Source organism: Ailuropoda melanoleuca, chromosome 13 (assembly GCF_002007445.2).
Source record: "Ailuropoda melanoleuca isolate Jingjing chromosome 13, ASM200744v2, whole genome shotgun sequence".
Classification (NCBI taxonomy): Eukaryota; Metazoa; Chordata; class Mammalia; order Carnivora; family Ursidae; genus Ailuropoda; species Ailuropoda melanoleuca.
Window position 1 is genome coordinate 87,427,438 of NC_048230.1, and position 20,321 is coordinate 87,447,758.

A 20,321-nucleotide genomic window follows, 5' to 3' on the forward strand; every position below is an offset into this window, starting at 1 on the left:
GGTTTCAGTTCAGGTCATGATCATATGGGTTGTGAGATTGAGCCTTATGAGCCCTATGGCGGGCTCCTCACTCAGCGGGGTGTCTGCTTGAAAGATTCTCTGCCTCTGCCCCTCCCCCTGCACATGCTTGTGCTCTGTCCCTCTCTTTCAAAATAAATAAATACATCTTTAAAAAAAAGGAGAAAAATAACAGAAAAAATGGTAGATGAAGAGCTCTTGCCAGAAAAATGTCACCTAGGAGTAGGCAAAAATTTGACCATGCATATTGCCATGACTTAAAACATTCAACAAAGAAAGCTCAAGAACACAAATTAGAGCTCCACAAGTTTAAGTAAGCTATAATGAGACAAAAAAGGAAATGAAGGAAGTGACATGGGTAAAATGGTGGACTAGAAAGCCCTACCTGGGAATTTCACTTCTTACTTCAGGAATCTCATTCACCCACAGAAACATTGAGAAAACAACAAAAAGCTGTCTGAATAAACATTGTTGGCGCTCTAGAAACCAACAAAAGGTTTTTAGCAACCAAGCAAATACTCAATCAAGAAAAATTTCTCTCAATGGTGAGAAAGTTCTGTTGTAAAGGTAAATACATGAATAAACAAAAAATCCTTATCATATGATAATATTTCATATTTAATCATTATATTAAACTTAAACATTTTACATTTTATAATTGCAATACTGTTTGTAACTCCAATTTTTATTTGCTGCAGGATTTAAAAGACAAATGCACAGAAATAATTCTGTCAGCATGTACAAAATTACATAAAGATGCAATTTGTGACATCAAGACATGAGAACATAAAGAAGAGAGTAGAGCTTTATAGTAGAATTTTTGAGTGAAATTGGGTTAAGTGGTATCAATTCAAATTAGATAGTAATAACTATAAGATGATATATGTAATCCCCCGGGTGCCACAAAAAATATCTATAGATATACATCAAAGTAAATGAGAAGGACATAAAAATATGTCATTGCCAAAAAATCAACTAAACACAAAAGAAGATAGTAATGGAAGAAATGAAGGACAAAAAAATTATAAGACCTACAGAAAATGAATAGCAAAATGGCAGAAGTAAGTCCTTCTTTATCAGTAATTACTTCACTTTTTTAAAAGATTTTATTTTTAAGTAATCTCCACACCCACCCTGGGGCTTGAACTTACAACCTCAAGATCAAGAGTCACATGTTCTACCTACTAAGCCAGCCAGGTGCCCCCTATCAGTGATTACTTTAAATGAAACAGATTAAACTCTCAATCAAAAGGCATAGATTGGCAGAATGAATTAAAAAAAATGATCAAACTATATGCTGTCTATAACATCTTTATATGCAGAGTAAATTGAAAGAGAAACAATGGGAAAAAAATTCCATGTAAACAGTAACCAAAAGGGAGCAGGGGTGGCTACATTAATATCAGACAAGACAGAATTTAAGTAAAAAACTGTTATGAGAGATAAAGGAGCACATAATATGTTGATAAAAAGGTTATTTCACCGAGAAGATATAACAGTTGTAAATATACATACACTAAATATTAGAACGTCAAAATATAAGAAGGAAACATTGGCAGAATTGCAGGGAGAAATAGACGTTTCTGTGATAATAGTAGAAGACTTCCACATACTATGTTCAACACTGACAAACAATCAATAAGGAAATAGAGGACTTTAACAATGCCATAAACCAGACATATACAGAATACTCCTCCTAACAGCAGCATATACATTTTTCTCAACTGACTTCCTGAATACTTTCCAGAAAGACCATATGTTAGGCTAAAAACCAAATCTTAATGCATTTTAAAGGATTAATATCAAAATATGTTTTCTTTTTTTTTTTTTTTTTAAAGATTTGTTTATTTATTTATTCGACAGAGATAGAGACAGCCAGCGAGAGAGGGAACACAAGCAGGGGGAGTGGGAGAGAGGAAGAAGCAGGCTCATAGCGGAGGAGCCTGATGTGGGGCTCGATCCCATAACGCCGGGATCACGCCCTGAGCCGAAGGCAGATGCTTAACTGCTGTGCCACCCAGGTGCCCCCAAAATATGTTTTCTGATCATGATGGAATGAAGCAAGAAATCAATGACAGAAGGAAAACTGGAAAAGTCACAGATATGTGTAAATTAATCGGCATGCTTTTACACTAAATTCCACACCTGAAACTAATATTACACTGTATGTTAATTAACTGGAATTTAAATAAAAACTTGAAAAAAGAAAAAATAAACAGCATGCTTTTATTTTTTTAAAGATTTTATTTATTTATTTGAGAGAAGGGGGGAGGGGCAGAGGGAAAGAGAGAAGCAGACTCACTGCCCAGCGGAGAACCCAATGCAGGGCTTGATTCCAGGACCCTGAGATCATAATCTGAGCCAAAGGCAGACACTTGTCTGACTGAGCCATCCAGGGGCCCAACAGAGTGCTTTTAAATAAGCAATGGGTCGAAGGAGAAATCACAGGGAAATTAGAAAATACCTTGAAACAAATGAAAACAAAGACACAACATAGCAAAATGTATGGGATTCAGTGAAAACAGTGCTAAGAGGGAAATTTATAGCGGTAAGTGCATACATTGAAAAAGAAGACATATCTCAGATCAATAACCTAACCTCACACTGAAAAGGAGAGTAAACTAAACCCAAATCTAACAGAGAGAAGGAAGTAATCGAAATTAAAGCAGAGATAGAAATGAAATAGAGATTAGAAAAACAATAGGAAAAAAACAGAAAAAATCAGTAAAACTAAAAGTTAATTCTTCAAAAAGATCAATGAAATAGACAAACTTTTTTTTTATTTTTTAAAAGATTATTTTTTAAGTAATCTCTATGCCCAACATGGGGCTCGAACTTACAAGATAAGAGTTGCATGTTCCACTGACTGAGCCAGCCAGGTGCCCCTAGACAAACTTTTAGTTCAATTGACTGGGGAAAAAAAAGATACAAAAGACTCACATTATCAAAATTAGAAATGGAAATGTGGACATTATTATAAATTTTATGGATATAAAGATGATTGTAAGAGAATACTATGAATGTTTATATGCCAATAGACAGGATAATCTAGATGAAATGGACAAATTTCTAGAAACAATCTAACAAAATTAAATCATGAAGAAATAGAAAACCCTAATATACCTATATTATTGAGATTGAATCAGTAATCAGAAACCGCCTAACAAAGCAATGTCCTGGGTCGGATGACTTCACTGGCAAATTCTACCAGATATTTAAAGAATCAACACCAATCCTTCCCCAACTCTTTTAAAAACTGAAGAAGAGGAAATACTATCTAACTCATTCTATGAGACCAGCATTACCCTGATACCAAAAACAGACAAAGACACTATAAGAAAAGAAATTTATACACCAATATCCCTGATGAATATTGATGGAAAAATCCCCAGTAAAATACTACAAATGAGTACAAAGGATAATTGGCCATGCAAGTAAACAGTTGGATTTGTTTAAAAAAAAAATACCAGCATACAAAATTCATCAGCATATTAAAAAGATTATCCATCTTGACCAAGTAGGATTTATTCCTGGAATGCAAGCCTGGGTCAACATACAAAAATCAATTGGTGTAATGCATCACATTAACAAAATGAAGGAGAAATTCACATAATCATCTTGGTTGTTACAGAAAAAGCTTTTGATAAAATTTAATTTAAAAAAACCCCCACACTTAATAAACTAGGAATGGAAGGATGCTTCCTCAACATGAGAAAGGCCATATATGAAAAACCAATAGATAACATCATCCCCAATGGTGAAAGACTTTTTCCCTAAGGGCAAGGATGCCCACTTTTGCCACTTCTGCTCAACATAGTACTGAAGTCCTAGCCAGGGCAACCAGGCAAGAAAAAGAAAAGGCATCTATATTGGAAAGGAAGAAGTGGAATTATCTCTATTTACAGATAATATACTATTATATGCAAACACTCCTAAAGAGTCTATATGCAATAAAACAGAGCTAAAAAATTCAGCAAAGTTGCAAGATACAAGGTCAATGTACAAAAATCACCTGCATTTTTAAAAAAGATTGTATTTATTTATTTATTTATTTATTTATTTATTTATTTATTTGAGAGAGAAANTATCTCTATTTACAGATAATATACTATTATATGCAAACACTCCTAAAGAGTCTATATGCAATAAAACAGAGCTAAAAAATTCAGCAAAGTTGCAAGATACAAGGTCAATGTACAAAAATCACCTGCATTTTTAAAAAAGATTGTATTTATTTATTTATTTATTTATTTATTTATTTATTAGAGAGAGAAGGAGAGAGGGCACAAACAGGGGGAGNTATTTATTTATTTATTTATTTATTTATTTATTTATTTGAGAGAGAAAGAGAGAGGGCACAAACAGGGGGAGTGGCAGGCAGAGGGAGAAGCAGGCTCCCCACTGAGCAAGGAACATGATATGGGGCTTGATCCCAGGACCCTGGGATCATGACCTGAGTTGAAGCAGATGCTTAACCACCTGAGCCACCCAGGTGTCCCTCACCTGCGTTTTTTAAAAGACTTATTTATTTGATAGAGAGAGGGGGAGCATGAGTGGGTGGGGGCAGAGGGAGAAGAAGGGACAGAATCTCAAGCAGACTCCCCACCGAGCATGGAGCCCCATGTGGGGCTTGATCTTAGGACCCCAAGATCATGACTTGAGCCGAAATCAAGAGTCGGGTGCTTAACTGACTGAGTCACCCAGGCACCCCCAGCTGCACTTCTATACATGAACAATGAACAATCCAAGAAAGGAATGCATTTCTATTCATGAACAATGAAAAATCCAAGAATGGAAATAAGAAAACAATTCTGTTTAAAACAGCATCAAAAATAATTAAATACTTAGGAATGAATTTAACAATGGAGGAGAAAGACTTGTATACTGGAAACTCAAAATATTACCCCCCCCCCAAATTAAAGAAAGATATAAGTAAATGGAAAAGCATTTCCTAATGAGTTGGAAGACTTAGCACTGCTAAGGTAACAGTACTCCCCTGAGTGATCTACAGATCCTATGCAATCCCTATCAAAATCCAAGTGGTATTCCTTGCAGAACTAGAAACACCAATCCTAGCAGTCATATGCAATCTCAAGGGACCCCGAATTGCCAAAGCAATCTTGAAAAATATCAAAGTTGAAGGACTCAGATTTGATTTCAAAACTTATTACAAACCTACAATAATCAAAACAGTGTTTTTCTGTGTGGCATAAGGACAGACATACAGACCAATGGGATAGAATAGAGAGCCCGGAAGTAACCCCTCAAGTATATGGTCACTAATTTTTAACAAGGATGTGAGGTTCACAACAAATGATGCTGGGGGAAAGGAGTCTTTTCAACAAATGATGCTGGAGTCTCTTGTATGCCAGAAAGTAAGCAAGTAGGAAAAAAAGAAAAACCCACATTGGTGGGGATGTGTCAAAGGGTACAGGAGCCAACTGGAAGAGCTCCCAGTAGCCAAAGCTGGAACTATTTGAGCCACAAGATAAAGGAATGCTGTGTTATAAACCAAAGTATAAGACAAGTATGTGTGAGTCCATGCTGATATAAATAAATGATTGAATGCATTACTAAATGGGAGAGAAGGGACAAATCTCCTACACAGAATTCCACATAAATTAAAAAGATCATCCACTGAATTCACAGCAATCAATTTCACGGCCAGACAAAAAACTGTCGGACTTACTGAGATGAAGCCTATTGTCTCCAACACATCACCTTCCTAAGAGATTTTCAAGGGCAGTTTCAACTGTGATTTTTGCATTCCATGCTGAGGGCTGACTTTAGAAGCTAAACCTGAAGATGATGGGGCCCTATTATACTCCCTCCCAGGGCCATACACAAGGCAGGGCTCCATGTTCGCTTTTTAAATAGTCATAAGGGTGCTTTACAGGGCATCATGTGATGCAATGTTCCCTCAATCATTTGGTGTTGAGATTGGAACATTTACGCAAAGGTCGGACTGGTGCCAATTCAGCTGACACCCGGTCACCTTCTTCCTAAACAAACCGGCCCCCTCGCTGCCTCCTCTTTCTATCAGAGACCTGCCGCATACAGCCTTCTCATCCATAGCCTTAGGCATCTGCCCTCACCTGCTCCATTCGTGCCTACCGTCTATCCCACTTTAAACCTATGCCTTCCTGTTAATATCACCCACTAGAGTACTGATGATTAATATTCCCTAAAACAGAAGTGACTTGGAAACCCAGCTCTCCCATAATAGTTGCAAAGACTTGGCCACGATTCAAGCCCACAAAACATAAGCCAAATGACACACTGGGTGGTGAAGGGTTTTTTTGTTTCTGTTTTGTTTTTTTTTCAAATCCCGCCCTTGTATGAGTTAAGGCAGAACAAGCATTGTGTGACCACATTGTTCAAACATCGGGAGATGACTGTACTCCCCCAACTTAGTTTTCATTTCTTGGTTCTTCTCCAAGCCCCCGATTTCCAATTGTATTCTTTTTGATGTCTTCTCTTCCTTAGAAATGTCTGGAGAGGAGGGCAGAGGGCAGTATGGGGCTTCACTCCCTAGGAATGCAGAGCCATAGAGGTTTTTAAGAAAGTCAGATTTATATTTTTGTCTTAGAAATTAAGCTCAGGCTGATGGCAGTGGTTGTGTCTCCAGGAATTTTACAGAGGAAGAATGATCACACAAGCAGTCAATTTCAAATGGACTCCAAGGGTGGAAAACAAGTCAGCGAGGGTGAGGGACCCTGAAGCCCAGAGGCTTCCAGTACACCTGAGTTTGAGCAGACGTGCTTCTGAGATTTCCTGTTTTAATGTCACCACTGGCCCGGTCTTCAGCTCCCATGAAAACCCACATTGAAGGGACAGGAGTTAGGAATGGAGCACCATTGTCCCCCTGTGGTGACAGCACTGCAGTGGTCATTCGCGACACATCTGGGTCAGTCCGAAGTTGAGAGGGGTGGGAGCTCATGTGATCTCAGGATACCCGGACACTAGGAGAAGGGCAGAGACATGAGGTTCGAAGTTCTGGCCCACAAAACAAATTGTGTTAAACTCGCCATGTTTCCAAATCTTTGTCCCATCCTGATATACATAAAAAAGGGATATTTGTGTAGCCGGCTGGGATCATGAGACTCTTAAATGTAACTTCACGGATAATCATTATTTACATTGTCTTTTTGTATATCCTTAAAAAAAATAAAGATAAAAACAAAAAAAATCTATGGTACTCTATAATTATGGGGAAGAAAAATAAAAACAAAGTGTTGGTGCAGATTTAAATATTGAATCCACGTAAACTTTCCTGATAACAACTTTGTGATTTTTTTTTTAATGAAAAACTACAGCCTGTTTCTCTGTGTCTTTTCTATACCAAGTTTTATGTTTAAATCTGCACAGAGGGACCCCTGGCTGGCTCAGTCAGAAGAAGGTACAACTCTTGATCTGGGATGCGTGAGTTCAACCCCTACGTTGGGTGTAGAGATTACTAAAAAAAATAATAAAGAAAAATGAAGATGAAAAATAAAATGTCTGCACATAAATCCTGATCAAGACTTTTTTTTAAAGATTTTTAAAATTTATTTGAGAGAGAGAGCAGAAGCAGGGGGAGGGGCAGAGGGAGAGGCAGACTCCCTGCTGAGCAGAGAGCCCAGTTCAGGGCCGGATCCCAGGACCCTGGGATCATGGCCTGAATGGAAGGCAGATGCTTAACCGACCGAGCCACCCAGGCACTCCAAGCAGTCAAAATTTTATTTAAAGGCTCTAATAGCTCTTTTCTTGCATTAACAACAGTAATGTTGACATTATTTTCTGATAACGTGACTGGATTTTGAATCCAAAAGAACTCAGTCACACCAAGTATCTAGAAACAATGAAACACATCCATGGTTTGGGTAAGCTCAGGGAGAGGCCTCACTGCTGCCCCCGCTGAGATGTCCCTGGAAGGCCCACTCAGCTGCAAACTGAGAGATATTTCCTAAATATGTGAAGCAAGGATTCAGGGCCACTCCCAGCAGCAATAGTGACAGGAGCCCTCCCCCTCCCCCCAGGGCCCAGGGGTTCCCATCCTAAGGCTCCCTGGCGGGGATGCTCCAATTTGCATTATCACCACCGGCCTGGCTTTGGTGTAGCCATGATATTAATTCCTTGTCTCAACCAGAAAGCCAAGGAGGTAGCAGACATATCATTGTCCCCCTAGTTCAGAGGAGGAAACTGAGGCCCCAAAGGTAAGGGACTGACCCCCGAGTGAAGCCAGAATCCCAGCTTCCCACCTGCATGTTCCTGCAGAGCCTCGCTCAGAGACCATCTTCTGAGAACAATATTCTGCTGGATGCTGCAAGGCTCTCCTATCAAAGGGAGGAATGGAAGACCCCAAACCAGAATTCCCAGGGGCCGCATGAATGGGGCACACCTCTCAGAAGTCCATTTTCCAGTGAACATCCCAGGGAGGTGAATGCTATTGTCCTAGAACCTATGGAGGGTTCCTGTTGGTTTTTCTGTTCTCTTGTTTCTCTCTCTCTTCCCTCTCCCATCAGGTGCCTAGTCCTGTCTTCCTCCCTCTTTCCTCTCCTCCCTCTCTTGCCTAGCTCTCTCCTCCCATTTTGTAAATAGCTCAAATACAGGATTGGAAGATTCTAGATACACTCATTCTCCTTGTATCTCTCAACAGAAGATGTATGTTCTCTGTTTTAAACTTTAAACAAGGCAAATTTAATCTTTTATGTCTTTGAAGACAAGATTAAAAACCAATTAAGTTGCTCTGTAACTTTCTGGCTGTGGGCTCTGGGCAAGTTACATACTGCTCTGTGCCTCAGTTTCCTCACCTGTAAAATGGGGACATGCACAGCACCCATTTTGTAGGGTCATTGTGAAGATGAAATGAGTTGATACATATAAACAGCTTTTTTTCCCCCACCTTCTTCTAATAGCTTCAGTGAAATAATTAATATACCCTAAAGTTTACCCTTTAGAGTGCCCAATTCAGTGGCTTTTAGTAGAGTCAGAGTTGTGCACCCATCCCCATGATCTAATTCTAGAACATTTTCTTTACCCCCAAAAAGAAACTCATTCGCAGTCACTGCCCATGTCCCAAATCCCCCAGCCCTTGGCAAACAGTAATCTGTCTCTATGGATTTGCCTATTCTGGACGCTTCATATAAATGGAATCATACCGTAGCTGGTCTTTTGTGCTTCTTTTACTTAGCATACTGTTTTCAAGGTTTCAAGGTTCATCCATGTTGCGGCATGTATCAGTACTTCTAGTCTTTTCTTTTCATGTGTGTATATGTGTATGTATAATTTATTTTTTCTTCTTGGTGCTTTAAAAATCTTCCTATAATTTCTTTTTTGCCCAACTTTACTGAGGCATAATTTACAAATAAAAATTGTTTATATTTATGGTGTACAATGTGATGATTTCATACACCTACACGTTGTGAAACAATGACTGCAATCGAGCTCATTGACACATCCATCACTTCAAATTGTTAGCTTTTTGGTGTGTGGTGAAAACACTTAAGATCTATTCTATTAGCAAATTTCGAGTATACAGCACAGTATGATTCACTATAGTCACCGTGCTGTACATTAGATCCCCAGAACTCATTCGTTTTATAACTGAAATGGTCAACAGGTAGATGAAAAGGTGCTCGACATCGCTAATTGTCAGAAAAACACAAATTATAACCATAAAGAGGTATCACCTTACACCTGTTAGAATGGCTGTCATCAAAAAGACAGGAAGTAACAAGTGTTGGTGAGGATGTGGAGGAAAGGAGGTAGGAATGTAAATTGGTGCAGCCACTACGAAAAACAGTATGCAGATTCCTTAAGAAGTTAAAAATAGAACTACCATGTGATTCAGCAATTGCACTTCTGGGTATGCATCCAAAGGAAATAAAATCAGGATTTTGAGGAGTTATCTATAGTCCCATGTTAGTTGCAGCATTACTCAAAATAGCCAAGATATGGAAACACCGTAAGTGTCCCCTGACAGATGAATGGACAAAGAATATGTCACACACACACACACACACACACACACACGACTATTATTCTGCCATGAAAAAGAAAGGAGATCCATTTGCAACAATATGGATGAACCTGGAGGGTATCATGCTAAGTGAAATAAGCCAGACACAGAAAGACAATACTGTATGCTCTCACTTATATGTGGAACCTAAAAAAGTCAAAGTCACAGAAGCAGAGAGTAGAATAGTGGGAGCAGGGGGTGGAGGAAATGGAGAGATGCTGGTAAAGGGATGAACAGCTTTGAAATGCATGCAACACATTAATGTGCTAAGTGCCAATATTATGAAGTGGTCTCTTTAACCCTCCCTGTAGGTGGGTGGGTCTCAATTTTATGCCTTCTACCTTGTAGAAGGAGCTCTGCCTCTGCTTACCTCTGTGATTATTTCAGGAGCATCTCTTACCAAGGTTCTCCAACGGTTAAGCAGGACTTTTCCATTTAGTTGGCGTAAGTGATGATTTACCATTGAGAAAAAGAGAGTGAGGAATTCAAGACCAATCAGCACCTGGCTCCTGGAGGAGAGTTACTGGCAGATTCTGACAGAGAAATGGGTCTTGAATCTTCTATATTAGGTGATACTCTGGAGCAAGAATCCACACCCATACTTAACTTTGGGGAACAGCTCACTGCTGTCTTAGCTTGGGCTGCTATAACAAAAATACCGAAGACTATGGCTTAAACAACAGAGATTTGTCAGTTGTGGAGCCTGGGAAGTCTGAGATCAGGGTGCCAGCCTGGTTGGGCTCCGATGATGGCCCTTCCTGGTTTGCGGACGGCCATCTTCTTGCTATGTCCTCACATGGTGGAGATCAGGCTCTAGTCTCTTGTTCTTCTTATAAGGACACTAACCCATCCTGGGGACTCTACCCTCATGACCTTATCTAAACCTAACTACCTCCCAAAGGCCCCATCTCCTATACTACCCCACTAGGGGGTTAGGCTTTCAACATAAGAGTTTTAGGAGGGGACACAAACATGCAGTCCATAACAACTGCTACTTGTCAACTGTCTCCCTGTCTTTTTTCATTGTGATTATTGGATATAGGAGTCTGCAGTCATTCTCTCACATTTCAGTCATTTATGTGACAGTAATCACACAAAATACCCTGCCAAGGGTCATAAATATTTAAACAGATAATCCGCTTTTTTATTGGACACAGGTTAACACATAAGGGATTTTTAAAAGCAGAAGAAACTACATTTAAAGAAGACAAATTGAAAAATCAGTCAATAGTATAAAAGGCCATCTAACTCTGACAAATTCTAAGGCCACGTAGCTCTGCTGAAGGCTCACTGACTCACGGAGAAAAATATCTGGACTCCACCACAAGTAAAAAGCAGTCTAATATAGTTTTTTTTCTATTAGAAAAGAATACAAATATATCTTGAATTAAAGTTCTTCTAACTCCAAGATCTATTACAGGAGGAACCCAGTTTTCCAATTCAATGGTACATCCTCCAAAGACTGAGAAAAATACTGTGGACAAAATGTGATCTGAAGAGTATTTAAATTTTTTATTTTATTACATTTCTTAAGAACAATAATCACTGCATGCCATTTACACTTAAATAACAGAAACTGGAAGAGCAAAGCACTACAGAAATGAATGATGGAGAAGCCTTGGGTGTTGCTCATCGAGACTTGGCCCTAATCAACATTATCCACAGCTGTTTCCAGGAAGAAGTTTGCTCCCCGTGAATTCTGGTGGGAAAGAATGACTTAACAGGAATACTCTTCATTGTGTGTTCTATCAGATACTTTACAGTTTCTGGAAAACCAAACTTCTTTCTACCATAAGGAAAAGTGAAAATGATGCCTTGCACAATGCCTGACCCATTCTATCATTCATTCATTCATTTTCCTAGTTATGTGGGAATCAGGAATCCTGTCTTAATGGTGTGAGAACTGAGGCTCCAAAGATATAAAGGTGATCTCTTAAAGATTACACGGGAAACAAGTTGACCAGTGGTTTTCCTCTCTGGAGGCAACGAGGCGTCGCTGCTCAGCCTTCTAGTTGAAGGCTTTCGGTTCTAAGAAAAATCAGAGCCTGACCAGCCAACACACAGCATCAAGATGAAAACAGTTGACAGTGTCTGCAACATGTAATTATGAATCTTCAAGCAAGAACTCCATCTTCTGGTGGCACCTGCCCCTCCACAGGGGCAATGAGGCTGCGTTTGGTGAAGGTGGTATGGAGCAAAGGACCCGGGTCACCATCGCGCTCAGAGGGGACAGGGGTGTGTGTGTGTGCCAGGGTCGGCAGGAGGGGAAGAGGCGCTCCTGTCCCAGGACCGTAACCGCAGCCACCTTTTCCGCGGAGCAGAGACGCCGCTCGGCTCTCGACTGCTCGCGCCTGGCGCGGCGGGCGGTGCACCCGGAGGCCGGGGCTCTGCGCTCGAGCGGTCGAGCCTGACCCGCACCAGCGGAGAATCGCTCGGCTACGGCCCCCGGCCCCGGGCGGGTAGGAGGAGGCCGCAGTGGCCGGCGCGGGGATGTCGAGGAGCTCGAAGGCGGTGCTGGGCCTCTCGGTGGTGCTGACGGCGGCCACCGTGGCCGGCGTGCATCTGAAGCAGCGGCAGGACCGGCAGGTCGGTGTCACGTGATCGCCTCTTCCGGGACCCGCGCGGTGGCCGCGGCGACGGCGACCTCGGGCCCTCCGGTATCTCTCCGCGTGTTTCTCCGCTGCGCCTCGTCTTTCCCTCTTTCGTGGGCTCCGCCGCGGCGCGACCCAGCTCTCCCGCGTTCTCGCGCCTCCCGCCGGGTCCTGGGCGCCGCAGTCCCCGCGGCCGCGTGCACCAGGAGGCCCCGGCCGACCTCGTCCTGGCAGGCGTCTGAGAGCCTCGGCCCTCGGCGCCGCAGCCGCCTGGCTCTCGCTAAGCCTCGCCCGCGGCGTGGTCGGCGGTCCCGTTACGAAGTCACCGCCACCCTGCGGTGACACGGACTTTCAGCGTTTCACCTGGGCCGCTGCAAAGTCGAGGCGGGGAAGGGGTTTGCGTGGGGTGCACTCGGCAAATTGTCGGCCTCTCCCCAACCCCAGGCCCAAGGTTGGGGCTCAGTCCTAATGTGTTTCAGTGCTAGCGAGATTTTATCCCAGAATTAAGGAGGCTTCCCCGCATCCACTTTCCGTGCCTTTGGCCAAGGTCATTTGGTGGATGCTTTTTTTTTTTTTTTTTTTTTTTTTTGCTTTTTTTTGGTGTGTGTGCGTCTTTTAAGGAGCAATTTGCTATGGAAACCAGATTCTGGGAACTAGAGATACCGGCCTCCATATTTTCTTTTTTTCGGTACTTGTATTTCTGGAAGTAACCGTGACTTACTGATGGGTAAACCGGCCGTCCATTCTGTGCCTCTCAGTTCCTGTTTTCTTTACTCTAGTTGGCACATGTTTAATGACCGATCCGTGTGTATCAGGCACCACACTAGGCACGTTGGGAAACAAAAAAGGAAGGATAGGCGTTCCGGAGTCTATCTGATTCACAGTAGTGCTGAACGTTGAGTGTGAGAACAGGCAACTAGGTCAGCGCGTGTGTTAGGGTTGAGCCTAGTTTGTCGAGGGTGGAAGTAATGAACTGGATGAACTAGTAAACGGTCTTTTCTTGCATTGGGCTGAGCAGTGTGCTTGGTATACAGAGATGAAACAGATGAGGTCTTTGTCCTCGTTTTTCACAGTCTGTGGCAATCAGAGAAAGGTGTAAGAATTTTGGAGAGGGGGTATTGGGATGAATCATGCCAGGGCATGAAAGAGGTTAGAGATTTGGGAATAAAGTATGGCTTCTGAGGGGGGTAGTTTTTGGAACAGAGGCAGGAGAGTTCCTCTTCTAAGAAGTGAAAGGAAATGAGGGTGATCAAAAGAAATTTGAGATGGAGTAGGGATGGTGTGACCCATTTAGCTCTGATGTCAATGAAGGCAGGGATTTTCAAAGAGAATTGGGTAGGGTGGGTGAGAACTTGGTTCTGTAACTAGCTACACATCTCATGTTCCTGGGAAGTTTTTACAATATAACCTACTCCAGACCTCTTAAATCAGAATCTCTTAGAGATGGGGATCCGGCATAGGTATGTTCTAAAAGCTACCCGGGGAATTCTAACATGCAGACTGGGTTGAGTATCACTGCTAGAGAGTGGAAGAACAGAAAGATTTAGATATTTGGAAGTTAGGTGAAGAAAAGATTGACCAGAATAACGTGTGTTTATTTTACAACCAGTCATTCACCGTGGACTTTCTTTCTAGCCTGGGAAGGAGGAAAACAAATGATTGGCATGGTGGGTGTGTTGGAAGGTTCAAGGAAGCAAGAAATAAACACTGTAGTTTTCTGTCATTTTTTGACTGCCTACCACATACCAGGCACTGACATTCATCCTTACAGGAACACAGCAAAACGAGTAGTGCTATTTGAGTAATGGTCAAGAGGTCTTGGTGGTTAGTAAGGTAGTTAAGTGGAAGTCACAGGCAATCAGCATATATTGAAACTTGGAGGAAGATAGCAGATGGTGGCAGGAGAGCAAACTCCTAAGCCATATGCTGAAGTCTGAGAAAGGAAGGGTGGGATCTCAGAGGCTTGTGGGGAAAGAATGATCCCAGGCCATGGTGTGTGCTTTGTGGGACGGTGTGGGCATGTGGGTGGGTGTGTCATGGTGTAAGGACCAAAGAGCTGGAGAGGGAGGAGTCAAATGTCTCTGGAGATCTAGCCAAGGAGCAGTGTTCCAAAAAGTTGGTTTTCAGTTGTGTTGTCTGTTCCAGGAGTCTTAAATTCCCAAATCCTCTGTAAGAGCGAATGAAACGCTAGGCTTGGAGGAGGTTTAGCAAGTAGGTACTTTGTGAGGTTTCAAAATAGACCTGATAATTAAAAAAAAAACACAAAAAAACCCCAGGCCCCGGGCCCCACCCCCGTTAATTCTACCTCACAAGGCCTCTGTTAAAAAAAAATTTTTATTTTGTGACCTAAAAACTATAAAATGGCGGTTGTTAGTAATGACTGGATTTTTGCTTTAAAAAGTCTCACCTTAGGTGCCAGGTCCATGTTCTGGAATTTTCTACCTGTCTTTAGTGCTTATCAAAGTAACTACCACTGATGGGCCTTTATTTTTTTCTCTGGTAGTAGAATTGTATTTTTCCTGTCTCTCTCAGTTATGTAATTGGTTAGTAATTCTGTATAATTTTTACTTCTTCTCTTTACACTCTAGGAAAAGCCAAGTTCTTTCCTTTTTTGCATCCTGATTATTTAAATTTCAGTAACTTTTTTTTTCTTTCTTTGGTGTTTATTATTCAGTGAGGATAATTGCTAACAGGAAAGTAGTTCATAGAGTTACTATAGTAAATCTCACCAAACCTTTTAAAGCATTGAATATCAATTAAACTTTTAAAGTTCAACACAGGAGCGTCTTTTCTTTTTAAATTAATGTTATTTCCCATTAAGTTTCTATACTGAATGTTTAGGAATTTCTTAAAAGTCATTTTAGTAATAGCACTGGTGGAGCACACTACCAAATTAATCAGATGGTTTGTCACATTTCACATTTATACAGAAAGGTGAAATAGTAATTGGGTATTCGGAGTCTGAAAGTTTTCAGTGTATTTTAGTAGCACTGTTATTCGGATTGAATGGCACCTGTTCAAGGTGTTACTGAAATTTGTTTCTTACGTTTTTAGAGGCTTCATGATGGAGTGATCAGAGACATTGAGAGACAAAATCGGAAAAAAGAAAACATTCGTCTTTTGGGAGAACAGATTATTTTGACTGAGCAACTTGAAGCAGAAAGAGAGAAGATGTTATTGGCAAAAGGATCTCAAAAAACATGACTTGAAATGAATGTCAAATATTGATGGGACAGTGTCGAGTGTGGATGTGCGAGTGTGGATGGAGAATAGCTTAGTAAGGTCTTCAGCCTTTTTTTGGTCACTGTCCTTTCAGGCTTGACCATAGAAAAGGACAGTGGATCATCTGTTCTAAATTATTGTTTCAGAAGTCCCTTCTGAGTCAAGAAGCAGGCAGACACTCTTCTGAACAATTTCTGTCTGTCCGTGTGGTCCTCGTAGAAGCCCCCATAGGCTTGGTGTCCAGAGCTTAGGATCGTTAGTGAAAAGCACTTTGGAACCTGTGAGAGGAAGGGATGGATAGTAACATCCACCTGAGTAGTTTGATAAGCCGGCACGATGATGAAGCCACGAGAACATCTACCTCAGAAGGCCTGGAGGAGGGGGAGGTGGAGGGAGAGACTCTCCTGATCGTGGAATCAGAGGACCAGGCATCAGTGGACTTATCTCATGATCAGAGTGGGGATTCCCTCAACAGTGATGAAGGAGATGTGTCGTGGATGGAGGAGCAGCTGTCCTACTTCTGTGACAAGTGCCAAAAATGGATACCGGCCAGTAAGGAGCTTCTCAATTCCTTTGATTTGTCAATTCCTATGTGAAGGTTTGTTTTTCTGACCTGTGAACAAAACATGAATGTAAAATGGACCTAAATAAAAAGATAATTATTATATTTATTATTAGTTTAGTTGGTTAATGACAGATTTATATAAAACATAGACACATTTGTATTAATAAAAATTACTGTCAACCTCTCACATTGTTAAATTAACATTCTTGATGGCAACCCAATAAAAATCAGAAAATTGGAAATTCTGTGTTATTTAAAGAATTAGCCACATTGTTCTAACAAGATCATGTTATAGATTTGGGGCCAAATAATAGGCCCCGTATAGAATTAAAGTTCAGGTTACTCTGGTAATACTTAACTCCCATGGAAAACTGTTGTATGCTGAAGTAAGTCAGAATTAGCAGATTTAAAGTATTTTGTGCTCTTTTTCTGGGACCAGTCTTGTTTTCCGCTTGCTTGCCTCCTAGATGTGCTGGCAACAGATACACACACATGCTCTCCTGATACCTCACTCTTGCAGCTTAATCTTTGCATCTTCCAGCTTCCTGGCTCTCAAGGAGCATGCTTTGCCAGCCATCATGAGTCTTACCAAAACAGGATTTTCCCATTAGGCAGAGACTAGTAAAGACATATGTACCGAAGGAATTCTTTGTGTAATAGAGTTTGTAACTAGGTCAGAGAAATTTCTGTGCGTGTGTGTGTGTGTGTGTGTGTATACATATGAAATGGGTCATTTTTTGGTGTGTGGAAATATGTTTAAGATGGATTTGACTATTCAGAATAATAGTTAATGACAAACATTTTCATAGGAAACAATCTAGAACTTTCTATGCGTTAGCTAGTGTTTGCTTCTGAGCAGTTTTTGCTTATTGATTCACACACCTGCCTGAAAATCTCAGTGGCATTCCCCTTGTCCTCTCAGGATATATTTTAAACTGTTTTTCACGATAGGGTCCCTTCTAACTTCAGCTTCTCTCTTCAGTGTCTTGTTCCCACAGAACCAGAACTTTGCAGTTAGGGTGAGCTTTTAATTCTCCACAAACAATTCTTATCCCAAGGTCTTTGCACATTTTAATTTCCTCTCTGAATATGCATCTCTCTAGCCCCCATGGCCTCCCCGCCAAACACACAGGCACCCCTCTTCAGCTGTCGAATTCTAGTCATCCTTCAGGCTCCCTACAGACCCTAGTTTTTCTAGCTCTCCCATCTTCCTAATACGGATTGGGCCTCCCTTCTCTGTGTCCTCACATTGCCCTATGGCATACACCGAATTCCGTTCCAGTGGTTGTCCTGTCTCCCAGAGCATCAGCATCACCTGGGGAACATTAAAAAAGGCAGAGACCCAGACCCCACTTTCAGAAATTGATTCATCCTGTGTGGGTTAGGCCCAGGCATATTTAAAAAAACCAAAACCACTCCCGGGTAGTTCTGATGCATTGTGAGGATGGAGAACCACTGTGCTGTTGTGATGACTATTTCCTCATCTGTGCCCTCAAAATTTATAAAATTCCGAGAGCAGACTCTGTCTTGGGTACTGCATTCTGGTTCCTGTGCCAGTACCTGGCACGCAGTGGGGACTCAGATATTTCTTGAAAGAATGTATAAAGAGACCCATCGGAGTCAGCAATGTCAGCAGTTGGGAAATCCAATGACAGCAATACAAACTTGCTTTTCTAGTATCTTTCTCCTAAAAGTTAGGGAACCACAGATCTCGGCAGGCATACACCATGTTAGAAAAATAAAAATATTTTCTTCTACCTTCCCTATTCCCGTCCTGCTGTCATGGGTTGCTGAAAAAGAGGAAAAACATGGGAAGCGTGGAAAATCTGGCTAATAACTGATAAAACACTGCTATAGATAAACCTATGATGTGCCTTTTTGTTTTTCTCCTAGGTCAGCTGAGGGAACAGCTCAGTTACCTTAAGGGTGATAATTTTTTTAGGTTCACTTGTTGCGATTGCTCGGAAGATGGCAAGGAGCAGTATGAAAGGCTGAAGCTCACGTGGCAGCAAGTGAGTAAAAAGCCCTCCTCCTTGAATTCATGAGGTCCATCCCCCAGAGAATTTACTGGAATTTAAATTCAGAGAATGAGGAGCTTACTTCTAGGCTTTTGAGCTGTTTTGAGGGTCACTTTATTTTCACAATGAAAATCATATTCCAGATATATGGAGAAAAGAGTTCTTTGTAAAAATACTCAGTGCTAACTCAGTGAATTAGGTTTGAGATTCTTGAAAACCTCAGACACACACAGAATGGCATTTATATGTAATACCAAACTCTGATATTAATGGAATTGAAAGTGAGGTTCAAATTTTTCTGGCAGCCATGTTTAGGACAATAAAACCATTTTAAGAAATGTAAAGATGGCCACACTAGAAATAGTTAGAAGGTATAATGTGGCTCATTGCAGAAACCAGCGTAAATCCAGCTTTTCTGTATTTGAACACAGACGTGCTTGAATATTTTTTGTTCGATGAGTACCTATGGGCGGGCACCTTTTAACCATCTCTAGTACCAGCACCTTAATCCAAGCCAACGATAGCCTGAACAATAGCTTTTTCCTGATCTCCAGCTTGCATTAATTTTTCTGGTTTTGTTCTTATGTTAATAGGTCTGTAACAGGGTACCAATGTTAACAGTAAGTTCTAAAAACAAGTGGAGTATACATACTGAGTGCCTAGGACAACCCCGGTGCTGTTGTCGGCCTGGAGACTGCTGTGCTGAGTGAGACAGCTGGGTAGCTGGCATGCTAGGCATTTATTTTGGATAATAAGCAGACGAATAAACAAGTTAATTACCAATAGCACTTTTTTTTGCTCTGAAGGAAATTAAACAGGGTAATGAGAAAGAGTTTAGATGAAATGCACTTAGCCACTTAAGGTGTTCCTTATAAAACTGTGATTGCTTTAGCAGCTTAGACTGTTACCTTCATTGTCAGTGCTTCTCTAGGAGATATACTTACGAAATCTGTCAGTGGGGAATTTAGGGAGCCTTTTTTGACTTGGCTGAAAATGAAGGGAAGTTTGTACTGAGGGTATAACCTCATGAATATTATAATTGTGATGTTTTTCTCACCGTGTACATGAGATATTGTGTCTAGGCAAGATTAATATTAATAGATTATGCTGATGCATATACCCGCGGCACATTTGCATTTGATCTGCAGGTAGCTTCTCAAAAAGCTGTAACGTGGAAAAATAGCAAATATGTATAGTTTATTTGCAAGAACACTAGTTTTCTGTGGAGGTTCTTTTGAAAAGAACAAGCGGCTTTTGGTTATGTTGCTTAGAAGTTGTAATATTGGTTCAGTTTGCACATTTAATGAGATTAACATTACTTGAAAATTATGTTTTCACTGCCAGAAGATGGATTGATGGGAGATAATACCCTGGTATAGTGAAGTGTTCAGGCAGACACTTGGTAGATCTGGTCTTGGTAAACTACTGACCAGTATTTCTAGTTGCACCTAAAAAACCTAGACTCTCAAGAAAGAGCTGAAGGAGAGTCATGTGGTTTTGGATAGATTTTATTGATGTCACCAATAGGATATTGGAATATGGGTTTTCTATCTTTTTAAAGCTTTAACTTTATTAATTTATCAAAGTAATGAGTAGAAATGTTTGATCACCAAATACCATTAGTAAAGAAGTCTGGTCTCCTGACCTTTCTTCCGTGCCCTTTTCTGTGTCCTCTCCTCCTCGGGGATTTGTGAACAATAGTTGGAAATGCAGGAGAAACTTTATCATGTGTTTGGGAAGGCTAGGGTACTTGTTACATTCTCATCCTGGACACTTACTCTTCCGTGGCAGGTAAAGAATGTGCCATGATCTGTACTCATTGTTCTTCTGGGTGTTTTCCAGCAGGTACTTGTGAAATGCCTACTGTGGCTCTGCCAGCCCTGAGCTCAGCTGTGAGCTCAGCCCTG

The 20,321-nt window shown here is 41.1% G+C and overlaps 2 protein-coding genes across 2 annotated transcripts in view; both read left to right on the plus strand.

Annotated features, from left to right (window-relative positions):
• Positions 1-12,398: 12,398 nt before the first annotated feature.
• LOC105240109 (protein PET117 homolog, mitochondrial) lies at positions 12,399-15,852 on the plus strand. The gene is made up of 2 exons (XM_034640220.1): positions 12,399-12,604; positions 15,664-15,852. Exons 1-2 carry the CDS (start codon positions 12,509-12,511, stop codon positions 15,811-15,813), a joined length of 246 nt encoding a protein of 81 aa, XP_034496111.1. The 5' UTR covers positions 12,399-12,508; the 3' UTR covers positions 15,814-15,852.
• Positions 15,853-16,094: 242 nt separating this feature from the next.
• The window catches only part of KAT14 (lysine acetyltransferase 14), a 33,169-nt gene continuing 28,942 nt past the window's right edge, over positions 16,095-20,321 (plus strand). Inside the window, exons 1-2 of the mRNA XM_002925071.4 lie at positions 16,095-16,383; positions 18,290-18,408. Of these exons, the coding sequence (XP_002925117.1) occupies positions 16,125-16,383; positions 18,290-18,408 (378 nt within the window). The 5' untranslated portion in view covers positions 16,095-16,124. The remainder of the gene's footprint in view (positions 16,384-18,289; positions 18,409-20,321) is intronic.